The sequence below is a fragment of the Rhincodon typus genome, chromosome 2 (assembly GCF_021869965.1).
Source record: "Rhincodon typus isolate 14 chromosome 2, sRhiTyp1.1, whole genome shotgun sequence".
Lineage (NCBI taxonomy): Eukaryota > Metazoa > Chordata > Chondrichthyes > Orectolobiformes > Rhincodontidae > Rhincodon > Rhincodon typus.
Genome location: NC_063333.1, coordinates 20,165,566 through 20,182,362, shown reverse-complemented (window position 1 = coordinate 20,182,362; position 16,797 = coordinate 20,165,566). Strand labels below are relative to the sequence as shown.

At 40.7% G+C, this 16,797-nt stretch overlaps 1 protein-coding gene across 1 annotated transcript in view; it reads left to right on the top strand.

Moving 5' to 3' along the window:
• Positions 1–16,797, top strand: part of ptprn2 (protein tyrosine phosphatase receptor type N2) — a 684,474-nt gene that overhangs the window by 159,887 nt on the left and 507,790 nt on the right. Inside the window, exon 8 of the mRNA XM_048606124.1 lies at positions 10,112–10,191. Coding sequence (XP_048462081.1) covers positions 10,112–10,191 — 80 coding nt within the window. The remainder of the gene's footprint in view (positions 1–10,111; positions 10,192–16,797) is intronic.

Here is a 16,797-nt window from a genome sequence, read left to right as displayed (position 1 = left end):
ATCAACACCCTTTTTTGCACATGCTGGGACCTACATTGTGCATGGTATTCCAGAATAGACCTCATCAACACCCTTTACAGTTGTAATGAGATTTCCCTTTAGTAATTTGTAACCCCCGAGTGATAAAGGCCAAAATTACATTTGCCTTAGACCATAAGACCAGAAGCTATAGAAACAGAATTAAACCATTCAGCTGATAAGTCTGCTCTGCAATTCAATCATGGGTGATATGTTTCTTGTTCTGTGATATTTCACTTGTGCAGATCTAAAGGGCAGCACAGTGGCTCAGTGGTTAGCACTGTTGTCCAACAGCAGGGTCAGGGTTAGGGTCAGGGTCAGGGTCAGGATCATGGTCAGGATTGGGGTTAGGGTCAGGATTAGGGTCAGGGTCAGGGTCAGGGTTAGAGTCAGGGTCACAGTTGGGGTTAGGGTCAGGGTCAGTGTTAGGGTTAGTATTAGGTTTAGGGTTTAGGGTTAGATCATTTGATCATGGGTGATACATGTTGGCGCAGGCTTGGAGGCCGAAGGACCTGTTCCTGTGCTGTATTGATCTTTGTTCTTTGTTCTAACCCCATTCTCCTGTCTTCTCCCCATAATCCGTAATCCCCTGACCAATCAAGAACCTACCTATCTCTGTTTTAAGTGACTCAGCCTCCACGGCTTTCTGCGCCAATGAGTCCCATATATTCACCACCCTTTGATTGAAGAAATTCCTGCTCATCTCAGTTCTAAAGGGTCGTCCCTTCACTCTGAGCCTGTGCTCTCTGGTCCTAGTCTCTTCTACAAGTAGAAACATCTTCTCCACATCCGCTGTGTACCATCCTCTCAGTTTCTGCAAGTTTCAATCAGATTACAACTCCCCATCCTTCTAAACTCCGTTGCGTACAGACCCAGACTCCTCAACCACGCCTCAGACGATAAGCTTTTCATCCCCAGTATCATTCTTGTAACCTCCTCTGGATCCCCCTCCAGTGCCAGCACATTCTTCCTTAGATGCAGGTCCCAAAAATGCATTCAATATTCCAAATCCAGTCTGACCAAAGCCTCATCCAGCCTCATCAGTATTCTCCTGCTCTAGTATTCTAGCCCTATTGAAATGAATGCTAACATTGCATTTGCCTTTCTAACTGCCAAATGAACCTGCATGCTAACCTTAAGAGTTTCCTAAATCAGGAATCCTAAGTCCCTTTGTGCTTCAGATTTCTGAAGCATTTCCCTATTTAAAAAATAATCTATACCCCTGTTCATCCTGCCAAAGTGCATAACCACACACTTTCCCAAATTGTATTCCATCTGTCACTTCTTTGCCCACTCTCCTAGCCTGCCCAAGTCCTTCTGCAGCCTCCCTGCTTCCTCAACACTACCTGCCCCTCCACCTATATTCGTGTTATATGCAAATTTAGCAATAATGCCCTCAGTTCCTTCGTCCAGATCATTAATATGTAACGTGAATAGTTGTGGTCCCAACACTGACCCTGGCAGACCTCCATTAGTCACCTGCTGCCAACCTGAAAAAGACCTCCTTATTCCCACTCTCTGCCTTCTGCCAGTCAGCCAGTCCTCTATCCATGCTGGTATCTTGCCCCTAACACTATGGGCTCTTATCTTGTTTAGCAGCCTCGGTTGCAGCACCTTGTCAAAAGCCTTCAGGAATTCCAAATAGATCACATTCACTGGCTCTACTTTGTCAACATGGTTGTTCCTTCCTCAAAGGAAGATTTGTCAGGTGTGACCTCCCCTTGATGAAGCAATGCTAACTCCGCCCTATTTTATCATGCACTTCCAAGTACTCCGCAATCTCATCCTTAATAATGGACTCTAAATGTTACCGACGGTCGAGGTCAGGCTAAGTGACCTTCTCAATTACTAGCAGACCTGCATGCTAACTTGTGTGTTTCATGCAATAGAAGATTCTAATCCTTCTATTTAATCCTTCTCTCTCTATTTAAGGAATAGTCTGCCTTTTGATTCTTCCTGCTAACGTTACAATGTCCTTCAGTACTGGGGGATCATGACATTGATTGTGAGAGGCAAGACTCTACAAAAAGCAAGGCATCAGTAGCAAAGAATGCAAGGACAGTTACTGGATGGGATATTACAGAATAAGATGTATGAGACTACAGCATTTATGTGATTGCAAGATAATATATAACCTCCTTATTTTTGGACCATTGTAACCTGCAAATGTTTCTCATTATTTTTGTAAGATATTTCCTTAAGACAGAACCACATGCTAGGGTATCTTTCCATTCCATCACAAGAATAATGTGCATCTATATAGTACCTTTAATGTAGCAAAACATCCCAAAGTGCTTCACATGAATGCGGATCAAGCAACATTTGGGAATGAGGAAATGAACTGTTAGCATAAGTGATCAAAAGTGTTGTTAGAGCTAGATTTGACTTGGTGGATGTCTTGAATGAGGAAAGAGAGGCAGAGAGGATGCGGTGTAGGGAGCAAATTCCCCACCGTAGGGCCTAAGGTGCATTTCTCAGAACACAATACAAACCTTGCAGCAGACACGTACTATGACGAGAAGAAACTATTGCCAATAATCTAACAATGCAGTAAGATGGTAGCACTTGGGAGATACGAAGATATCAGGATAGCCTAGTTCAAAATCTATAATTTGTATCTCTACAGATCCACCACTGGGACATTTTTTCACTGCGCAATGTTTTGGGCTAAATCGAAATAGGATTAGTTTGTGATGAAACCACGAAGCTAGAATTCTAAAACCAGCTCTGAGAGAGAGACACGGACAGGATTTTATGAGGACACTGGAAATCTCATCCATCAGTCGGGGCACTCCCTTCAGTTCCATGGGGAAGACTGAGAAAAATGAAGTGCCTGTCAGGCCGTGCACTCACCCCAGGCCCATCACTCCCCAAGAGGGACCAGACCACAAGTGATGAAGGAGGGATGCAGATTCTGAGCAAGGATTGCAGGAGGAGTGGAAGGAATTGGAGGCAAGGGCAGGAGGTTGGTGTAGTGATTACAAAGAGGTCAGGCATCTGGACTTTATAAAATATAGATTCCCCGTATTATGGACCAGACCAGACCCCCTCAAAATATATTAAGAAGGTAGCCTAGACCCTAACTTTTTCTTATTTTAAAAGTAAATGTACGGTGGCGTGTTGCAGATGCATTTTGATTGGTCAAACTATTCAAAGTTAAGCAAAACACAATTTATTCATACACTATAGATAAAATATGATGAAAGAAAGACAAACTTGGAATAAATTAACTCTATTGGAAAACTTAACAGAATAATAGATTGTTTTACTACTAAACTGTAACTGTTCCAATATAGTGACATCCCATAAAGACACACTTGGCAAAAGACAAATTCAGAAAACAGATTGTCTCACATGCGCTTCTCCAATCTAGGAGGAAAGAATATCAAAAGACATCTCTGTGAGAAAACTCAGAGTGAATGTAGCAGCCGGGAGAGATTCATTGCCTTCTAACCCTGCTGAGACCCCAGCAACAACTGCTGAAAGCTAACTGAAAATCCTGGATCTGTGAGAGCTTGACCACACCCACTCAAGCTGCTTCTATTGTTCCAACTTTAACAACATACCCCAAGACCTCACAAGTCATTTGTCTTCTCATAGACTGCTTGTTACCTGTCCCCGAATCTCTCTTAAAAGAAACCAGGAAAAGACACACCTCTTTAAACCTTGCTATGTGCCAGTTGGCTGCCCATTTTTCTACGTAACGATAGTTATACTTCAAAACCACACCATTTGCTGCAAAGTATCTTGGGACATCCCAGAGGCTGTACATAAATGCAAGTCCTTTCTTCCTTTATATCTATCAAGAATTAATACAAAGCAAAGCCCTGTATGAAATGCTAATCTTGCTTTTTTTTAATGGTAAGTGACAACTTGATTCTTTGTAGCAAATTTGTTTTCCACTGCAGATTATTTGAGACGTGTATTTTTTTCCTTCATTCCTTTAAATTATCAAATGAAGGAACTTTGTAGCATATTTGTAATCAATGTCAGGCACTATGATTTCAAACCCTTTTACTTCAGAATTTAATTCAATCAGGTAAATAAAACACATTCAATCCTATCAGTGCCTTTGCAAACTTATGTATATTTTAAACATCTTTCATATGTGTGTACTTCCTATTGTATTTCTGATTTTGTGTTCAGAAGTAAATGGGCAGAAGGACCTGTGGTGTAATGAGTCGCACCCTGTCTCTGAGCCAGAGGCTGAGGGTTCAGGCTCCCCTTTGGGACTTGGCAGCCAAGGAGGGTTCTTCCACAAAGCAGCTGAACAGGTTGACTATCAAATCTCCTTCCCACATGCAACAAAAGTAGCAGTAAGTGGCAGGAGAGACTTTTGGTTAGGCATGTGATGGAAAGAAATCGGACCCTCCATCACTGCTATTTACAGAAGGACCACAACATGCATGTAAAATTGCGTGTTGCCATTGCAACTCGGATTGCTTGGGTAGGCATGTTGCCAGGGTGATGGTGATCAGATTGGTGTCAGTAACATTGGGTCCTGTCCCTGTTCGAGTTGGGCTGGATTGGGGACCTGCTTCCTTGCCGTACCACGGGGTGGGGAGTTTTACCACGATTAGCTAGATAACACAGTGTGGTGCAGAATGGGAAAAGAGAAACAAGAGCGGGTACAATCCACATCCCTATTGTGATAGTTTAGAATTGGCTGCCTCCTCCCTTTGTCCGCACTTGCGGAGTGGTTACCCCCAAGTTGTCCATGACCAGTTGTCTTTTTGCATTGGAGAGAGATCCCTATGGTTCTTTGTGGCCTACATCTCCATGCCTTGCTCTAACCAGTCATGGTGGACGTTGTGGCACTGTGGTTTAGACCAGCCTTTGGGCACAGAACTGGAGGAGAGAAAGTGGATGAGCAGGCCGGACATTTATTGAACTTATTTGTCCATTGACTTTCTATGAGCTCTGCAGTTGGAATTGTGTTTAAAAATTCTTTGGAAGACAGAGTTCTTGACAGGGCAAAAGGGAACTCTATGAATAGGGCAAGCAATGGTGCATCTCCTTAAACAATCAGATTGAAGGAATGTTTGTGCGTGGCGCAGAGTCTAAAGTGTAAGTTAGCATATTTAATTTAGGACTGAATTAGAGGGAAGGAAACTTTTAATTAAGAGAAAGAGAGGTATAGGAGACATAAAGAAATAAATTGAAGGAATGAAGCACCAAATTTTTAAAACTTATATTCCGCTGTCAGAGAGGTTCTTTCAAAGTAGTTGAGACTCATCAAGTTCTGAGGAAGGGTCACCGGAGCTGAAGCATTAATTCTGATTTCTCTTCACACATGCTGCTGAGCATTTCCAGCAATTTCTGTTTTTGTTTAAGACTCATCAAGGCCTACTTATGGTCATTGAAAAAAGACAACTTAAACGTACAAACCTTATTTTTTTCTGATGAGTTTAGTGGCTAAGTCATGGGTACATATAGCAATTTTACACTATTCATGTAAGTGGCAGCAAAGCCTTCCAGCAAAATACTTTTTAAATGTAGTTTCTTGGGGAGCGGGAAAACTCGGAACGCAGCATCCTCAATTCCATATTCACCTTCAGTAAGTACTGTCCAGTTTAAACTTTTGTAGTGGTGAGCGCTGATTGCCAGCATAAAATCCAGCTGTTTCATTGTGTGTTGTAGTGATTGTAACAAGGTCCTCATATGACATGAGGACAAACTCATATGATATGAGTTTCCTGCTTGGGCCTGTTAATCTGGTCCAATCAGGGAGCCCTGGCTGACAGATATGCACAGGAGTGTCAGACGCTTTGTTCGCTCTGAGAGCTGGCTCTGAGGGAGCTGGATCAGTGTCAAGGACTCTCCACGTGTAAATAAAGGGTGACTGGGTGACAGGATACCAGCCTCTGTGGAGTTATTTCAGTATTTGCTTTAACACTAGCCACTTAAAACACTTTCGTATTAATTTATAATTGCAATCGTATGTAAGCAGATGCTAAAATGCTGTAGTTCTCAGTTTTCTCTCCAAAACTGCTAATGTTGAATGTTGGACAGACCATGGCACAAAGAAGGTCAGGGATGCAGAGAGACAGTGATACAAGGAATGGGATGGGGTAGAATAGTACAACAGGTCGTGAGGAGATAACATAATGCAAGTTGAGAGTTCTTGGAGTGGCCTCAAAAGGGCCACTAAGAACGCCGTCACAGGAAACCTTCTAAAAATAAATCAATTCAATGTTTTTCCCATCTCCTGTTAACCAGTCTGTTTTATCCTGCAGCAGCTTTACATTCTTAATGTCCCACTTTTCACAAACAGCTCTCCATTATCACAATTGTGACAAACATTACTGCCTTCACCTTTGAACTACTCACCTCCCCACTTCTGCTTTATGATTTCACTGCAAGTACCAAATAATGTTTTATTTAATTGATTTGTGCTATTAATAGTATATGCTCCCTTACAGAAATGTACAGTATTGGTCATTTAGTGATGTTTTGTTGAATTAATTTATGGTAATATTGATTCAGGGAAACCAAACACTGGGCTGGAGAAATGTGTGTTTGTTGTGATGCTTCAAGTGGCAGTGTTTGCCTTCAGGGAATTGATATAAACACAAAAAAAACACATTTAATCTGGTTTATGGATCAATTTTATAGTCAGCGACCAAGATAACCTGATGCTGAATTGTCATATTCCACTAGGGGGTATAATTACATTGTAAGTGTGTTGATGTCCATTGCAATGATGTTGCAAGGTCTGTATCGAGTAGTGGTTTCCAGTCTGCTCCACTATCTCCTTTTATCATGAAATTTCAGTTCACCTTTAATGGTCAATTAGATTTCACCGCTCAAACAAAAATGTCAAGTTAGTGTAAAACAAGTATTTTGTGTACAACAACATGTTTCTTTGTAAAATGTATTGCTGAGTGGTGCAGTGCTAAATTTTTACTGTTTTAATAAAAAGACTTGCATTTATATAGCACCTTTCGCGCATCCGTTGCAGCCAGTTGTACATATTTTAGAGTATTGTCACTTTTGCAATATTCCTGTGTAGCCTAGTGGCTTACAGTAAAATATACCACATTGCCGTACAAGTCTATATAGCTCAAAAGCTTGTGTCTGACAGTCAATTTCTCATAAAATCTAAGTTACAGCATATGTCTTTCTAATATTATTTGAGGATATATTTGTGATTTTTGTTTACACTCATTTTAAAAGACATTGAAATGTCAGAATTGTGCTAATCCTTGGGGATTTATAAGCAGAATAGACCACTGCAAAATCTTGATATATTTTACAATAATGCCGTCAAGATTTATCTAGAATGTTCAGTATTAAAGTGAATTATTCTATTGTACTCTTCATGAGAGTTGATCATTTTTAATGTTTTTACGGTGGTTTTGAAGAAATCCATGCTTTTTCTGACTGAGATTAAATCATTCTAACTGGGAGAATGCAACAAAGGGCAGTTTAAAAGCTTTCATCCACCGAGCTTTACATTCATATTTCTAGGGATGCAAAACTTTTGGAATTAAACAAATGGCACGTTCAAAAATGCTCTATTACAGATAGATCCTAAATATTGCATTATTGCAATCCATAACAAAATAACAAATACAGTCATGAAGATGTGTTGAACAATTTAGAAAGTTTTCTTCTGTTAACAGTGCAGTACAGGTACAAGGCATTGCTGGATTTCCCAATCCCTTAATTCCAGTAAATGGAGATAGCAGATGTTTTAAAATGTAGTTTTGTTTTTAATTCTAGACTCCAGAAACAGTCAAAAAGGGAATGGTTTTGGAGGAAATCATTGTTATTCCACTCACCCACAAAATCTGCTTGTGAAATCATATGTTGAGAGATATTAATACATCACTTGATGCCTGCAGAATTGCTATTTGAGGACAAGACTCCTTCAATAATTGTTGCTTGAATTTTCTTAGTCCCTGCGGTATTAAGAGTCGTTTCCCACTGCCTGTATGTAAGAGCATTACTCATACAAAGGTGGCCTGCAGTGTTGGCAATTCACGCATTGTTCAGCGATTGTTGGTAAAGCAAAGCAAGATCACGAGCCTTTGCGAAGAGGAAAGGCACATTTATTTTGGGTTCAGATCCTTTGTCAAACAGACCTTCTGTCCATTCCCCCTTTTGTTTCCATACAATCTTTTACGCCTGTCTGTTCCTTTCCTTAAATATTATTCGGTTGAGACAGTCCCTACATCACAAAATTTTCCAACTGATCAAAGTGACAAGTATATTTTTCCATCTGATCTCACATGAAGCCCAATGATTGTTATACTTGGAGCAATAGAGGTTAAAGGGAAAGTTATTAGAGGTGCTCAGAATTATGAAGGTTTTTGGTAGAGTAGATATAGGGAAATTATTTGTGCCCTTAGGAGGATCATTAAACTAGAGGACGTAGATTTAAGATAATTCAAAGAAATAGATGGAGGGAGGGGCAAATAAGGCGATTTGTTTTTTAAACTCAGTGAGTTGTTATATATAGAATATTGTCACACTAAAAGGTTATTACCAGAAATTAAATTTAAAAAAAAAATTTGCAGAGTTGTGAGGAAAGAGTAGAGAGGTGAGACTAATTGACGGCACTTTAATGAGTTCTGCATCACAACCTCCTTCTGTGATGCATGGTTCTATGTTAGTAAAGAGACAGAATTTGCAATAGATTTGTTTCTTTACAACAGCCAGTGCCCTCCCAAATAATTAATTGTGTTTGAAGCACTTTTGGATAAAAATCTAATGCCCATGTCTTAACTCACAATATAGGCTCATTGACCTATATTGGCACCAGGGTCACACACAGACTTGATCTTAAAGTCTTGCTTCTTTTTTTAAAAAAAATCTTTCTATGACTCCCAACTCTCTCCATTGCTTTTTATCTCTTTCTGCCCCATGATCCTCTGGAAGGTCTATGTTCCCCAGCACAAACCCACCATTACATGCTGTGGACAAGAAAAATAAGTGGCTAGTGAGATTTCAGCCTCTCTGTAGCTGTCAGCCAATCTTAACAGCCAGCAGTGCCAGAGCTGTCTAGTGGGCACTGCCAGGAATGCAGCCAGTCCCAAAATGATGCACCATGGATCCAAGTGAATAGCCGGCATTGGATGGTGGGGTGGGATTGTAAAGGTGGGCTGGGTGGAGATGTGCGAGTTCACACAGGGTGGAAGGAAAGTAGATTTTGTCTTCTGGAAGGGTGTCCCAAATGGGCAAATATTAATCTTTCAAGATGGTACCCACCCCCTTTCTAAACAAATTTGTTAACAGAAAAGGTCGCTCAACCGACACACGTTTTAGTGTGGGCAGCAGTGTTTGTAAAAAAAATCTCATTCATAGGACACAGGCATCATTGGCTAAGCTAGCCCTTAGCGTGGCACGGTGCCTCAGTGGTTAGTACTGCTGCCTCACAGCACCAGGGACCTGGGTTCAATTCCAGCCTTGGGCAACTGGCTCCATGGAGTTTGCACATTCTCCTCACGTACGCGTGGGTTTTTTCTCTGTGCTTTCTGGTTTCCTCTCACAATCCAAAGATGTGCAGGTTAGGTGGATTGGCCATGGGAAATGCAGGGTGATGGGGTAGGGAGTATGATGCTCTTTGATGAGTTGGTGTGGACTTGTTGGGCTGAATGGCCTGTTTCCACATTGTAAGGATTCAATAAAAGAAAAATTATTGCTCATCCTGAATTTCCCAGAGGGCAGTTAAGAGTCAGCCATGTTACTATGGGTCTGGAGTCTCCTCTAGGTCAGACCAGGTAAGGATAATAGTTTCCTTCCCTAAACAATCATCATCAGACTCTTAATTCCAGATTTTCCAGTGTCCCTACGTGGGGGCCAGAATATCTGGGTTCAAGTCCTTCCTGCTCTGGAGGTGTATAATGACATGTGTGAACAGGTTGGTTAACAATATCTCTAGTGTGGGCAGGTAACATTAGGGTTAATTGATCTTTTTTAACAAACTGAGTTTGCCATTTTAGATTTTAATGCATCAAAGGCACTACACAAATGCAAGTTATTGGTGTTGTTGATTTCTGCTGTCCAGTTCAATTCCTGTGTAAAAAATGAATCTACCATTGCTTCAGTGTGGAAGTAAGGCCCATCATCAATTTTAATTATCTTTCAGTATGCTGGGACCAGCTGTGATCTTCCAAGTCAAAGCCATTGGTGAAAACGTGTCAACAGCTGATGTGGTGAACATAGCAGGTAGGAATACTGCTTTTACTCTGCATTAAAAATGTCACAGAAAGAATCCTAGCAGACACACACACACACAAACCATGCACATGCACACAAGGAGACTGACACTTAATAGAAGAAACACTTGCGAGGAGAGTGGCACAGATGGGAAATTGAAGTGTAACATTGCAGAGTCAATTAAGGCGACCAGTGACTTCATTGTTTGTAGAGGAGATGGATTTAAATTAAGAGATGTGAGCATGGTGTGGAATAGTGAAAGGGACTGTCTCCATGCACTTAAAAGAGAAATAAAAAAGGACATGAAGATGTATTAGCACAAAGTAAGATCACTAAGAGAGATGGAATTTACCTTACAGACAAATACGGCATGATCTGCATCTGTCTGAAGCTGAAATATAGTGTTTCAGGAACAAAATGTTGTCTAGAAAAAGTCTGTTCAAGTGGGTTGGGGGATGGGTCACATCGAACGAGATAAAAATGGGTAATGGACTTGCTATGATGTTGTCAGTAAATGCTGAACCATTAACAAAAGGTATTTGAAATCCATGTTACAAATGGTCTTGGAGATTTATTTCCTGTGTGGAGCTTCAAAAAGAAGCCTTGTGCAGAGGCAAAGCAGTCTAACAGTAAACGAGTTCCAATAATTGCATGCATATATATTTGAATCAACGCTGTCTAAAGACAAAGATCATCACCACAAGATTATTGGAGTCACTGTTCAACAAGACTGTGCAATCTGCTTCATTTTACCTTTTCTTACAGAGTCATAAAAGCTTTTGGACAAAGTATGCCTTGCTTTAGTAATATTTCCTTTATCATAGCAAATCCAATTTTCCTGTTCTTTCCCTGAACACTTTCCTTGTCTGTAAAGCCTTTAATCTCACCTTTATTTTCTCCTGCACACAACTGTAGAAGTTGATAACCTTGAGAAATGGTGGTAATGAATTAAGCCTCCTGGAAACTGCCACGTGGTTTCTGATTGCTACTTTGCTTTGAGGAGACTTTTCAGCAGCAGTATGTGTCCAGTTCAACACAAAATGAGACACAACTAGACCTAGTTCTTGAGAATTAAGGGCCACATAAGTCCAGTGTCAGTGAGGGAACAAGAGGGGACGGTCGTCGTTGTCTCAGAAGGTTTATGTTGATGGTGGAAAAGGACAGTGAACAATCTAGAGTGATGATAATTACTTGGCGGAGAGCTGACTTCAGTGGGGCAAGCATGGAGGTGGGCCTGATAGGGTTGGTGGGAAAATCTGGAGCTGAACAGCGGCCGATCTTCAAGGAAGCGATGGTTCTGGCCAAGCTGAGGTGTATTCCCTACAATGGGAAAAGTTGGGCAAACAACATCCACAGCTTCCTGGATGGAAAAGAAATAGGAATTAAGATGAAGCAGAGAAAGTGTACTTCTGAAAGGTGTCAGGTAGAAAATGCAGTTGAGAGCCAAACTGAACATAGAACATACAGAAGGGAGGAAAAAGCCAAATAAGAGAAGCAAAGAAGGATTATAAAAAGAAACTGGCAGTTAACGTAAGAGGGAGTCGTAATTATTTGATTTGCTTTGATTTATTATTGTCACATGTACTGAGATACACTGAAAAGTATTATTTTGCATGCTATCCAAAAAAAACATACCTTACATATGTATATCAGGGTAAGAGAACAGAATGCAGAATACAATGTTACAGCTACAGAGAAGATGCAGAGAAAGATCAACTTTAATATATAAGAAGTTTTTCATAAGTCTGATAACAGCAGGGAAGAAGCTGTTCTTAAACCTGTTGGTACATGTTTTCAATGTTTAGTATCTTCTGCTCAATGGAAGAGAGTGGAAGAGCGTATAACCGGGGTGGAAGGGGTCTTTGATTCAGTTGGATGCTTTCCCGAGGCACTGGGAAGTATGGACAGAGCCAATGAAAGGAAGGCTGGTTTTCGTGATGGATTGGGCTGCGTTCACAACTCCCTGTAATTTCTTGCGGTCTCGGGCAGAGCAGTTGCCATACCGAGCTGTGATGTATTTGGATAGGACGCTTTCTGTGATGCATCTAGAAAACCTGGTAAAAGTCATTGTGGATGTGTGGAATTTCCTTAGCCTTCTGAGGAAGTACAGGCATTAGTGTGCTTTCTTGACTGTAGCATCAACATGGATGGACCAGGACAGATTGTTGTCTTTCATCTGCACGCCAACAGGAGAAGAGTGGTCAAAGGAGACATTGGTCCAATGAGGGAGCAAGGAAGGAATTTACATTTGAAAGCAGGATAGACATAGTTGAGGTCCTAAGTAAATACTTTGCATCTGTTTTTACAAATGAATTAGTGCCACCCAAGTCACGGTGACAGAGGATGAACTTCAATCAATTGAAGGGTTCAAAATAGATAACAAAGAGATATTACATCAGCTGTGCTTAAAAGTTGACAAGGCACTGCGATAGGATGAGATGCATTCAAGGATACTGAAGGACATAAGAGTGGAAATGATGGAGGCACAGTCCATAACTTTTCAGTCTTCCTTAGACTCGGGAATTGTTCTAAAGGACTGGAGAATTGCAAACATCACATCCTTGTTCAAAAAAAGGTGTAAGGATAACCCCAGCAATTACAAACCAGGCAGTTTAACTCTGGTGCTGGAGGAGTGGGGGGGTGGGGGCGCACATAACAAGGGATATAGAGAGTGTTTAAATACTGGAGGACGTGGGATCACTTGTAGAAAGATGTAATACAACAAGGATTCAAGACACAGTAAGGGACAAAAATAGTAATTCAGGAAATGAGGGTTAGAGAATGGCAGGACAAGGCAGGGAGAAAAAAAAAACATAAGAATACACCAACAATCAAGACTAGATGTTTATAAAGATAAAACAAAAACAATGGCTCAGTGTATGAATGTGTGTTGTATTCATAAGAAAGTAAAATTATCAGCAAACATTAAAGCAAATAAATACAATCTGATAGCAATTACAGAGACATGGCTACAGGATGACAAGGGTTGATGAGAGGTACCACTGTTAACCAAGGATGGCATTAGTGCAATAGTTAGAAATGATCTTGCTTCAGGAGATCAGGATATAGAATGGGTTTGGGTGGAGACAAGGATTATAGGGAGAAGACGTCACTAGTGGGAGTGGTCTACAAGCCCCCTAACAGTACCATAATGTAGAACAAAGATTACAAGAGGAATTGGACTCTGTGTTAACAGAACAGCAATAATTATGGAAAAATCAGGTTGTCAGTAGTAGCCTGGATGAGGCACTTATAGAATGTTTTCAAGAAAGTTTCTTAGAACAGCCCACATTTTGGAAATGATCAGAAAGCATCTTACAGTAGACATGGTATTATGTAATATGACAGGATTAATTACTGACCTCAAAGGGAAGGCACCCCAAGGTAATAGCAACCACATTAAGATTGTACTTATATTCAGTTTGAAAGGGAGAGGCTTGGGTCTGAGACTGGCAATTTAACTTTAAACAACAGCAACTTGTGAATATGGAAGCTGAAGTGAACTCTTTTATTCCAATAATAGCTATAAACAGGAGATGGATGGGAGAGAAGAACTTTATGAAATTGTATTTATGAGGGAAATGCTTCTAAGTAAACTGATGGAACTGCAAGATGAAAAGTCTCCGCATCCAGATGGACTTCATCCTAGGGTCTTTAAAGAGGTTGCTAATGAAGTGGAAGATGCATTGTATTAACTTTCCAAACTTCCCTAAAGTCAGGTGAAGAAACATGAACATAAAAGTAGAAAGTGTAACCCCTTGAGAGTCAGAGGCAGAAACAGGAAGTTATCAATCAGTTAGCTCAATTTTTGTCATACAGAAGATATTAGAATTAAGGATATTTTAGCTGCATCTGTAAAAAATGTTCTCAAAGTGATTAGGAAGAGTCAGCATGTTTTCATCTAAGACAAATCATGTTTAATCAATTCATTGGGTTTTGTTTAAGGATTAACGTATGAACAAATGGAAGCATTGTACTTGAATTTGCAGAAGGCATTTGGTAACATGCCACATCAAAACTTATTGTGGGAAATAAATGCTCATGGTGCAGAGAGTAATGTGTTGTAATGGATAGATAAATTGGCTGCCTGGCAGAAAACAGAAAGTCTGCATAATTGTCTTTGCCCAATTTGCAGAATGCAACAAGTTACCAATAAAACCTATTAGTTTCCCACCTGTCCCCTGCTCTGAAAAACAGCCGTATTGGATTTGAAACCTTAACTCTGTTTCTCTCTGAACAGATGCTACCAGACCTGTTGAGTTTCTCCAGCACTTCCTGTTTTTATTTAAGCATTTTTCCTGATAAACTGGTTAAATTATGACTAGAATACAGGGAGGCTAGAATTCTGGATTTCTGTCTAGTGACATTACGACTATCCCACTGCGCCCCCCTGCTATGGTTAGTAAGTTTGCAGATGACAACAAAATTGAAGGTGTTTCGTGGACAGTGAAGAAGGTTATCTCGGAGAACAACGGGCTCTTGATCAGATGGGCCAATGGGCCGACGAATGGCAGATGGAGTTTAATTTAGATAAATGTGAGGTGCTGCATTTTGGAAAGGCAAATCACAGCAGAGCTTATACACTTCATGGTAAGGTCCTGGGGAATGTTGCTGAACACAGAAACCTTGGGGTGCAGGTTCATAGTTCCTTGAAAGTGGAGTTGCAGATAGACAGGGTAGTGAAAAAGGCTTTTAACTGCTTGCCTTTATTGGTCAATGCATTGTGTACAGGAGCTGGGAGGTCATGTTGCGACTGTACAGAACATTGTTTAGGCCACTTTTGGAATACTGCATGCAGGTCTGGTCTCCCTGCTATTGGAAGGATGTAGTGAAACTTGAATGGGTTCAGAAAAGATTTACAAGGATGTTGCCAGAGTTGAAGGGTTTGGGTTCATGGTAGCAGTTGAATAGGCTGGGACTATTTTCCCCAGAACATCAGAAGCTGAAGGGGTGACCTTATAGAGGCTTACAAAATCATGAAGGGCATGGATAGGGTAAATAGACAAAGTTTTTCCCCAGGGTGGGGGGAGTCCAAAAGTAGAGGGCATCGGTTTAAGGTGAGAGGGGAAAGATTTAAAAGGGGCCTAAGGGGCAACTTTTTCATGCAGAGGGTGGTGTGTGTTTGGAATGAGCTGCCAGAGGAAGTGGTGGAGGCTGGTACAATTACAACATTTAGAAGGCGTCTGGATTGGTATATGAATAGGAAGGGTTTAAAGGGATATGGGCCAAACGCTGGCAAATGAGACTAGATTTATCTAGGATATCTGGTTGGCATGGACAAGTTGGACTGAAGGGTTTGTTTCCATGCTGTACGTTTCTATGACTCTATGACTCTACTGTATTAAGTAGAGGAAATCTTTAGGGAATGCTGATGTTACTGTAGGTAGAACCAGAGGATTTCACGTCAACTCATTTTGATGCAATTCCTGATTGAATTACACAGAAGAAGAAAATATTTTCACATCCTATCTGAATAAACATAACTGTCGTCTGAAGGAGTTTTAATCACCTTCTGTTCTCACATATAACATCAGAAATTATTGTGGTTTATAAGATATTTATAGCTGCTCCACCTCAGATCTCTAGATTTCTGTAGGATTCGGTTGTCCATTAAATAATTCCAGGTCTTTCATCTTCACTGCTTCATCTGACGGTTTACTCCAAACAATGATCACTTCGTGAAGAATTTCCTGATCTCAGCCCTAAAGTTCTTCTCATTGGTTTGAGTCTGTATCCCCTTGTTAAATTCCCACAATAGAATTTAAGTTAATTCTCTTTGATATAATTTTCTTTCACAAAACCTCCATGCAATCACCTCTCATTTATATAGAGACAAAACAACTGCAGCTCTTTCAAGGTTCAGACACAACTGGAGTAGGTGGAACTTGAAGACAGGCCTCCTGGCTCAGAGGTAGAGACACTACTACTGTGCCCCAAGAGCCTCTACCATAGTCCTTTCTTCATATGACACCAAATTGCAACCACCTTGCCCTTCTCTCACTGTTATCAGTCCATAAATATCTCTCTTTTGTCGGAATATCATGAATAGGAACAATAGTATGTCATGTTGGTTAGAAAGTTTGCTTACATGAAGTTTGTCCCAGGTAGAATTGGATAGAATTGTGGGGAGTGATTGTATGTGATCCTGTTTAAGTTTGTCAAAGTTTTAAGGAAAGCACAAACACGAAATTCACACTTGGAAATGAATCAGGTCATTCAAAAAACTGTGGCAATTAAGGGCTCCATTGGATACTTCACACTGGACCCTGGTGGATGCTGTGGAATCTGCATGGCTTGTGAAATCATACAGTGACATTCGAAATGCATTTCAAACTTCAAATAAAACGAAGTGTGTGCTTATTTAGACAGCACCGTGGGATACCCAACAGGACAAGTTCGAGGACAAGACTCGAACTGGGAGAACAACAAAGGTAGCCTTGCTAGCATCACTTACTTCACATAAGTGGAAGGTCTTAATGAGAAATAGATCCATCACAGATAATTTCTAATCAGAGATAGTAGGAACTGCAGATGCTGGAGAATCCGAGACAACAAGGTGCAGAGCTGGATGAACACAGCAGGCCAAGCAGCATCATAGGAGCAGAAAGGCTGGCG